This window comes from Sinocyclocheilus grahami, unplaced genomic scaffold (genome assembly GCF_001515645.1).
Source record: "Sinocyclocheilus grahami isolate Dianchi unplaced genomic scaffold, SAMN03320097.WGS_v1.1 scaffold1479.1, whole genome shotgun sequence".
NCBI lineage: Eukaryota > Metazoa > Chordata > Actinopteri > Cypriniformes > Cyprinidae > Sinocyclocheilus > Sinocyclocheilus grahami.
Window position 1 is genome coordinate 145,716 of NW_015506658.1, and position 10,221 is coordinate 155,936.

Genomic DNA, 10,221 nt, shown 5'->3' on the forward strand with positions numbered 1-10,221 from the left:
AATGTAATGAATTTTAGGCAAGTTGTGAAGATATGAGAAGGCTAAATTGATCAAACATATGCTCAACTCACTGTCTGCTGCTGGCAACTTGGTTGTTACTTTGAAAAACAAAAACTTGAATTTAACAACAAACAAAAAAAATGTTCAGAACATATTTCTAAATTAACTTAATAAAGAAATGAAAAGAAATATAACCACTTTGTCATTAAAAATAAAACGGAACTATTTTAATGGCTGCAACAGCAGCTGTGTAATGGGGAAGAGAGAGAGAGAAAAGAAACGGGCTCCAGTCGGACTCGGGCCGAGAATTCTGATAAGCTGTTGGACCAGGGCTGGGCTAGGGCCTGAGCATCTTGGGCCAGGACCGGGCAAGGGCCTATATTTGAGGCCCGTGTAGGGCTCTAGCCTGTTTCTGCTTCCACTCAAAATAGGCATTTTCAAAATAATATAATAAATGATCCATGGGGTATTTTTAGCTGAAACTTCACAGTCACGTTCTGGGGACACCTGAAACTTATATGTGAGATCTACTGACAATGATATTATCTTAAAGGGCACCTATTATGCCCCTTTTCACAAAATGTAATAGAAGTTAATCTGACAAGAGAGACAAGTTAATGCTAATGACATGGGACCAATGCAGGAGGGGGGCCCCGGAACGTGATTTCTCCTGAGGGGGAAACCACCCCCCCACCACTGAATGCGTTTTATAATACAATTATTCAAAATCAATAATTTATAATGTTACAATGATGGCAATGTAGCAATTTTTTTCATACGTGGAAGAAATTTTAATGGATAAAGTCAAATGTCAAATCCATTATTAATTTTTTAGGTAATATCCTCTAGTCAGTATATCCTTCAAACTTGCTCATAGTCTCCTGTGCAGCAGTCAAACGGTTCAGGCAAGACTGTAGTTCTCTGCGCCTTTTGCTGACATCAGAGTCCTCAGACAGGAGCTCATGCACATCTGGTTTTTCCAGTAAACTCAACATGTCAGCAGACAGGAGTTGAGCACTTTGCTTTAGCATGAAAAAGGAGATCATCATGGGTAGGTGGTCAGCCATCCGCTGCACCACAACCTGAAAGAAAATGAAAAGCTACTAAGCACTGCAGTCTATACATTCCTGAACAAAAATCATATTTGTTATTAAAAACTAGAAATATCTACCGCATAATAAGCCTGCAGCATTTCACTGTACTTGCTTTTTTTGTCAAAGATAGGTAACTGATCTTCTGAATAATGCTCGCCACTAATCACACTCAAGATCTTGAGGAAGATGGGATCTTGAGTGAAGATCATTTTTTCCATTTCAAACAGCTCTGAGATACTCTCTTCCGCCTTGGCTTCCTGACTTGACTGAATGTTTTCAATTTTGTTCTAAGTACAAATGAAAGAGAATTGATAACAAATTTGTGATTTTTGTAGTTTTAGTTTTCTTTACGTTGAGTCAGGAGCAGTATTTACCTTAGTGATACTTTGAAGAAGAGGGTAGTTCCTGAAACATTGATCGGCTACATCAGTGCATTGCTTGAGTATGATACCTTCAAATAAATAAACCAAAAAGGCAAAAACCATCTGTATCAGGCTTGTCAGTTCAGATGTGCTAAAACTAGAAAATATTCCATGTGTCATCCAGATGTGATCTAATCTTTTGACTTAATAATGGAGACTCGCCCCAGTGACCAGAAATATGTTAAGCATGAAGATGTGTAACGATACCTTTGATGGTGTTGAGTAAGTCAATGGTTGGTTCTTTAAGTGTGGCCACTTGATTCTGCACAACCATCTCAAAAACTCTGTAGTTGTGGAAACCAGGCAATTCCCTCCCTCTGTATTTCTGGATGTCCTCTATTGTCTTTTCTTTAGCTTGTTTGGGAACAAGATAGATTAATTACCTATGTAACTGTAATTTGTAACGCTGAGAAAAGCAAAACACATACATATATATATATATAGCCTCGCGAAAGTATTTAAACCCTTTCATTTTTTTCTATTGCTGCCTTATTGTCACGTTCCGTGTGTGGTTTAGATTCAGTTTTAGTTTCATTGTCTTGTTTTCTGTGTGTGTGATTTCCCCCCCCTTGGCCTAGTTTTCCTGTGTTGCCTGATTATGTCATTCTGTTCACCTGTGTCTGGTTAATTATCTCGTTGGTCTCCGATCATTTAAGCCATGTTCTCCTGAGTTCCTTTTTCCTGTATTATTTTGAGTTGATGTGTTTGTACGTGCTCCTGTTGATTCTCCTATCCATTGTGTTTAAGTTGGAATTTAAAGACTATTTCTGTTTATGCCATTGTCGTGCACTTCTCTACAGCCACACTCCATTACACTTATGTTAAACTGCTTTAAATTACTTTTTTTCCCACATCAATCTACATTCTATACACCATAATGACAAAGCAAATAACAGGTTTTAACATATTTGCAAATTTATTAAAGATAAAAAACTTAAAAACTACACATCAAACTACACATCTGGAGAAGAGTTAAAAAAAACATCTGCTGCATTGAAGGTTCACGGAAGCATGTAGCCTCCATTATCCATAATGGAAGACGTTTGGAACAACTAGGACTCTTCCTAGAGCTAGCCTCCTGGCCAAACTGAGCAATTGATGGAGAAGGGCTTTGGTTAGAGTGGTGACCAAGAAGCTGATGGTCACTCTAGTTTAGCTCCATGATCATGTGTGGAAATAGGAGAAACCTACAGTTAAACTGCTTTAAATTACTTTTTTTCCCACATCAATCTACATTCTATACACCATAATGACAAAGCAAATAACAGGTTTTAACATATTTGCAAATTTATTAAAGATAAAAAACTTAAATGATTCCATTCCATCAGTATTCATACCCTTATCTGGGACAGTTGAAAAAGGCACACGTCTTAATAAAAGGTCTAACAGCTGAAAATGAATATTAGAGCGAAGACCAAGCCCTGAGATAATTTTAAAAAAACCTGCCTGTAGAGCTCAGAGACAGGATTGCATCAAACTACACATCTGGAGAAGAGTTAAAAAAAACATCTGCTGCATTGAAGGTTCACAGAAGCATGTAGCCTCCATTATCCATAATGGAAGACGTTTGGAACAACTAGGACTCTTCCTAGAGCTAGCCTCCTGGCCAAACTGAGCAATTGATGGAGAAGGGCTTTGGTTAGAGTGGTGACCAAGAAGCTGATGGTCACTCTAGTTTAGCTCCATGATCATGTGTGGAAATAGGAGAAACCTACAGAAGGACATCACTGCAACACTCCACCAATCTGTGCTTTATGGCGGTGTGGCCACACTCAATCCTCTCTTCAGTGAAGACACATGAAAACACACTTGGAATTAGCAAAAAAGCACCTAAAGGACCCTCGGACTGTGAGAAACAAGATTCTCTGGTCTGATGAACCTCAATTCTAAGCATCATGTTTGAAGGAAACCAGCTCTGCTCATCACCTGCAGAGTACCATCCCAAAAGTAAAGTGTGCTGGTAGCAGCCTCATGCTGTGGGAGAAAAGTAGAAAAGCTCAATGCACCAAAATATAGAGATAGCCTTGATGAAAACCTAGTCCAGAGCACTCAGAACCTCAGACTGGGCAGAAGGTTCATTGATGGAGAAGGGCTTTGGTTAGAGTGGTGACCAAGAAGCTGATGGTCACTGGAAATAGGAGAAACCTACAGAAGGACATCATTGCAACACTCCACCAATCTGTGCTTTATGGCGGTGTGGCCACACTCAATCCTCTCTTCAGTGAAGACAGATGAAAACACACTTGGAATTAGCAAAAAAGCACCTAAAGGACCCTCGGACTGTGAGAAACAAGATTCTCTGGTCTGATGAACCTCAATTCTAAGCATCATGTTTGAAGGAAACCAGCTCTGCTCATCACCTGCAGAGTACCATCCCAAAAGTAAAGTGTGCTGGTAGCAGCCTCATGCTGTGGGGCTGTTTTTCAGTGGCATGGACTGAGGGACTCGTCAGAGTAAAAGGAAAGCTCAATGCACCAAAATAAAGAGATAGCCTTAATGAAAACCCAGTCCAGAGCATTCAGAACCTCAGACTGGGCAGAAGGTTCATCTTCCAACAGGACAATGACCCTAAGCACACAGCAAGAGTGGCTTATAGACAACTCTGTTAATGTCCTTGAGTGGCCCAGCCTGAGCTTCAACCCAATCAAATATTTCTGGAGAAACCTGAAAATGTGTGTCTGCCCCCATCCAACCTGACATAGCTTGAGAGGTGAACAGGTGTAGTGAAGCATGGCAGATAATTGCCGAATGCTCATGTGCACAGCTTGTCACATCATACCCAAAAACACGTAAGGCTGTAAAGTGCTTCAGCTAAGTACTAAGAATACTTATGCAATGTACTTATTTCCATGTTTTTTTTTTGTTTTTTTTTTAATTTACAGTTGTGACAGTCCTGTTTTTGCTTTGCCATTATGGTGTATGGAGTGTAGATTTATGTGGAGAGAAAAAAGTAATTTAAAGCGGTGATTCGTTGCGATTTCACTTTTTTAACGTTAGTTAGTGTGTAATATTGCTGTTTGAGCATAAACAATATCTGCAAAGTTGGGAGATCACGTGACCCTAGCGATGCACGTCTAGTCCTTTGCTCTGCTCACTTTGTCAAATATGATATAATCCTGTCAGTAAATTTTTAACCACTCTCTATTTAACCCATCATGAATACTTCAACAGACAAAGACTATCGGAAAACAGAGATTGAGCAATCGCCAAAGAAGAAAAAATTCAAAGATTCCACCATCTCCAGAGAGGATCTCGACGGTGCTATCGCTAATGGTATCAAGCTAGCACTTAAAGAGCAGCAAAGCACTTTGGATTCGGTTGTGGCCTCGACAGTAAGAGATGCGGTAGACTCTGTACTGAACCCAGGAGGACAGTTACAAACTTAAGAAATCAGCTGGAGCAACTCACTGAGAAGATGACAAACATTGAGGATAGGAGCAGGAGAAATAACGTGCGACTGGTGGGGTTGCCAGAGGGGGCGGAAGGCTCCGATGCTGCTGGCTTCCTCAGAGCTAATCTTTCCAAGTGGGTCCCTTCCCTGAGGGGCCGTGACATCGAGATTGACCGGGCCCATCGCGTGTATGACGGAAGGGAAAAACTCAGATCGGCCGCGTATTTCATCTTCCGTGTACTAAGATGGCATGACAGGTCGGCGATCCTGAAGGGTGCTCGGCAGGCATATCCGGTGTATGTGTACGCAGGACAATATCACACTACTATTTTTTCCCGACTTCAGTCCAGCCACAGCTACCAAGAGAAAGAGCTTTAATCCAGTCTTGAAGAAGATTACAGCACTTGGTCTCCAGCCCTTTCTCACCTATCCAGCGGTAATTAAACTACGGCACAAAAGTGAACAGATGTTTGACTCACCTCAGAAAGCGGAGGATTTTATCAGCTCACTGTCACAGAAGAAGACTTATGCTGCAGCACTACAAGGTAATGGGAAAACAGCGGCCACCATCTCCATATCTCTTCGGCCAGCGAAAAGAACTCAATGACCGGGATGGAGGCGATCCCAGCTGCCCAGGAGAGTATAATAACAAGGTGGACATGGACATTTGTTCTCTCTTGCTCCTCCTGGGATATTGTTCCTCTTTATCCGGCACAACTGTCTACTGGTAAGACTAACAAACTTTTTTTTTTTTTTTTTGGAGGGGTCCGATGGAGAGTAGGTTTAATTACAATAATTTTGGCTATGTGGGCCTTCTGGGGACATGTCTTGTGTTGAGGTGGACCGGTCACGTATCATCACCATTTTGTGTTGCTCAACCAGACCTACGTTCTCGGTAATGTGCGGTCTGAGTTGTTTCTTGTTTATATGTGTTCCTGTTTCTGTGTTGCTTTTATTTTTCATAACAGACATTCATACTTTTATTTACCTTAGATATTTGGTATCTGGAATGCACACCAGCGTTTCCATGTTACTTACAGAATGGGAGTGCTTTTGCTTTTCTTCATTTACTGATTACAGTTTTGGGATTATGAATATTCAATGCATACTCTAGGCCATTCACATTCAATGATAAAATATTTAAATTCTGCTGTTAAACGAACCCGAGTATTACAATATTTGCACCGTAAATCGATTTCCTGTGCCCTGATACAAGAGACACATTTAAAGCAATCTGACGTGGCACGTTTCCAGAATAAATATTATAAATTGGCAGCCTTCTCCTGCGCTCTTAATAAAACTAAGGGGGTGCTTTTCCTTGTTAACAGGAAGTTACATTTAACAATTGAACATACCGGAAGTGATGAGGAGGGTAGATTTGTTTTTATCCGTTGCAAAATACATAATAATAGCATTGCATAAATGCATTGGTCTCTATTTACGGTCCGAATGAGGCAGACAGTACATTTTTTACAAATGTTTCCAAAACTCTACTTGAGCAGACTGATTGCCCTCTAGTGGTGGGTGGTGATTTTAACGCTGTCGTAAATCCTGCTTTGGATAAATCTCAATCTGATACAACAGCCAATCCATCTTCAAAATTTCTGAATAAATTTATCACTGAGCTCAACTTAATCGATCTTTGGAGAATTCAGAATACTAAATCTAAGGACTTCACTTTTTTTCTAATAAGACATAAGACTTTCTCTAGGATAGACTACATATTTCTCAGCCCATCTTTAATTTCGTCTAATTCCTCCATCTCTATATTACCAATTTTATTATCTGATCATTCTGCTGTGTTATGCAATATTCCTCTTTCCGATATTAAAGCCAAATCCCCTAGATGGCACTTTAACATGTCATTATTAAGTAATCAGTCTTTCATTACTTCTCTAAAAGAATATATAAAGGAATTTCTTGAAATTCATATGCCCTCTGATGTGGATCCTCAAATACTGTGGGAAACGACTAAGTGTGCTATACGAGTTTTCTGTATATCTTTATCTTCTACTCTTGCCAAAGCGAAAATTCACCAGTTTACACAATTAGAAAATAAAATCCAATCATTACAAAACCTACAAAAACAACATTTTACTAAGCAACAGGCTACACAGCTGTCCTTGTTCACACTCAAAGGCGGAATTTATCTTACATAGGACTAGGCAAAAATATTATTTACAATCATAAAGACCTAGTCACCTATTGGCCCTTAGGCTGAAAGAATGTGAGTCTAAGGCATATATTAGTGCAATAAAATCATTAGATGATCAGGTCACCACGAACCCTGCGGCGATTAACGACATTTTAAAAAGTTTTTACACAAATCTGTATAAAGCTGAAACAGATTTTGATGAACCAATTTGTAAGCAGTATTTAGATAAATTGGAACTGCCTCGGATCTCACAGAGGGATAAAGAATCTTTGGAGGCCCCATTAAGTTTAGAGGAGCTCCCCGTCTCTCTAAAAAGCCTTCAAAAGGGCAAATCGCCAGGTCTAGATGGTCTCACCCCTGAATTATATTTAGAAATTTGAGATTTGATAGGGACAGGACCTTCTTCCTCTTTATAGGATTATGAATTCCCTTGACATTCCAAGTACAAATACGAAGTGTGTTATCCATTGTCATAAACCTCAATCAAGAAACAGCTGTACCTGAACATCTTTAAGTAATATACACAGTGACCTAAAACAGAAATATGCCGAGCTGAACAAGAACCGAAACATTTATCAAAACTATAATACAAATCAAAAACAAAGAAAAGAAAATAATGAACAGGGGAAACCACCCTTACATCCATCTCACAAGGGCTTCCAACCAAACCTTGTTGTGAAGAGAGATTCAAACTTCTCAAAACACCATCTTCACCTTCACCGAAAGTCAGCGCACCATAGATAAGTCATCTGCAGAACTGCGCAGTCAGTCTCTTCTTGATGCAGTAATAAGACAGAAGAAATATAACTCGGTCTAAACCATCACCACTGAAAAATTACACCGTATCTAAGCCGGGACCTGTCGAGAGTCAAGAAAAGCATTCACTTCCTCCGGGGAAACAAACTTCTTGCGCGCGTGGCAGGGTAGAGCAATGCATAATCCAGTTTCTTTCCAGTGAGCTCTTTCCAGTTTCAATTTACCTGCCTTCGTGTCCAGGTGAAGGTAGTCCGGTATCCATTTTTCGAAGAACTTGAGCGGGTTTGATCCCCCCGTGTCCTCCGGTAAGCCGACAATGCGTACATTGCATCTCCTTCCGCGATTTTCCAAGTCGTCTACTTGCTCAGTCAAATCACGTATTTGTTTTTCCAAGTGTTGAATCTTGGTTTCATTGGCAGTGCATGTACTTTCAGTCACATCGATTCTGTCCTCTGCTTCTTGGACTCACTATACAATATTTTTAATTTTGGACAACTGGTTATCTATCGCTTCGATAACCGTTGAGATCTTAGCATCGATCACTGAGACTATGTCCTCCGTCATGCTCTTCATAGCTTGTAGAAGATTAGGGTCAGTGACAAGATTGTTAGTAGGGTCGACAGCGGTCACCTTTTCGGTCTCTTCATCGTGGGTTAACCGGTCAGTAGCTGGTGTATTATCCGCTGCCATGGCTGCCAATCTATGCGTGTTTCTCGGCGCTGCTTTTTTCGCACTCCTCAACGAAATACCTGGCGATTTGTTAAAATAATTGTTCAGACTCATTCTATTGAGGTAAAGTATGTCACTGAGCTACTCTTCTGTCTAGCTAAATGATTTTTTAAAATAAATGACCGAGACTAATCACGCAGCTCACAAAACGCGTGTTCACTCTATGGCGCCATCTTGCATCCCCCCCAGTGTTTAGTTTCTGAATGAATCTACGTTTTGAACAAACCAATGATTCAAAGGCCCATTCATTAAGTGAGCTTTTTACTGAATTCCTGAATGAATCAGCCGTTTGAATCAAATGAATAAATGACTCAAAGACATTTACCGCCACCTGCTGGCAGATGTAGTTTCTTATTTAGAGTATAATTTAATTTAAAAATAATAATAATATTAATAATAAAACATTAAAGGGATAGTTCACCCAAAAAATTTAAATTCTGTCATCATTTACTCAAACCTGAATGACTTACTTTCTTTTGTGGAACATAAAAGAAGGTATTTTGAAGACAGTTGGTAACAAAGCTGTTTTGGTCACTAGTGACTTTCATTGTATGAACAAAAAATATGGAGATATTTCTCAAATTATCTTCTTTTATGTTCCATAGTTTATGTTAGGCCGTTGTAGCCTAAATATTTGTGTAATAAATTTTATGTTGATTCAAATAAAATATTTCTAAAGCTACAATTTGTAATGTCTACTTGATACTTTCTCATTTAACACAAAAATAGCTGTTCAAATAATCTTTTGTGGGTATTTTCACAGTCAAATTTATTTTGCGATTAATTAAATTAATAAATCGAAACATCATGTAATCAATTAGATTAAAAATTTGAATCGACTGACAGCCCTAATGTGTGTGTGTGTGTGTATATATATAAATACACATATATATGTATGTATATTTATACAGGTGCATCTCAATAAATTAGAATGTCGTGGAAAAGTTCATTTATTTCAGTAATTCAACTCAAATTGTAAAACTCGTGTATTAAATAAATTCAATGCACACAGACTGAAGTAGTTTAAATCTTTGGTTCTTTTAATTGTGATGATTTTGGCTCACATTTAACAAAAACCCACCAATTCACTATCTCAACAAATTAGAATACTTCATAAGACCAATAAAAAAAAACATTTTTAGTGAATTGTTGGCCTTCTGGAAAGTATGTTCATTTACTGTACATGTACTCAATACTTGGTAGGGGCTCCTTTTGCTTTAATTACTGCCTCAATTCGGCGTGGCATGGAGGTGAAATCCCTTAGTTAAGGTTAAAGGGTACCCTTAGTAAAAACTTGGGTTGCAATAAAAAACCTAAGGGGCAACTTGAGGAACCTTAAGGCTGTCATTAAGTATTCCCCTTAATTATCTAAAGGTACTTTCACACCTGGCCTATTGTTTCAGAACCTGGCATGTTTCCCCCCCCTTAGCTCTGTTCGTTTGGTCATATGTGAACACGGCAATCGCGCTCGGATCCACCTGAACGAGGTGGTCTCGGCTCGATTGAAAACGAACTCTGGAGCGGTTCGGTTGTAGTGAGAAAGCAATTCGATCTAATGGACCAACGAAGCAGGCTATATCACAATGTATAATGGGTAATTCCGTGAAAAGCATTAGCTTTGTTGTTTTTCTAATACCTCAAAATGAACCTGTGAATGTCTGTGGGTGAGCACGT

At 39.3% G+C, this 10,221-nt stretch overlaps 1 protein-coding gene across 1 annotated transcript in view; it reads right to left on the minus strand.

The window, feature by feature from the left end:
- Nucleotides 1-845: 845 nt before the first annotated feature.
- Nucleotides 846-10,221, minus strand: part of LOC107570570 (interferon-induced GTP-binding protein Mx-like) — a 15,876-nt gene continuing 6,500 nt past the window's right edge. Inside the window, exons 8-13 of the mRNA XM_016256802.1 lie at nucleotides 8,338-8,393; nucleotides 6,799-6,802; nucleotides 1,724-1,870; nucleotides 1,469-1,545; nucleotides 1,172-1,381; nucleotides 846-1,082 (exon numbers count right to left, since the gene is read on the minus strand). Coding sequence (XP_016112288.1) covers nucleotides 846-1,082; nucleotides 1,172-1,381; nucleotides 1,469-1,545; nucleotides 1,724-1,870; nucleotides 6,799-6,802; nucleotides 8,338-8,393 — 731 coding nt within the window. The remainder of the gene's footprint in view (nucleotides 1,083-1,171; nucleotides 1,382-1,468; nucleotides 1,546-1,723; nucleotides 1,871-6,798; nucleotides 6,803-8,337; nucleotides 8,394-10,221) is intronic.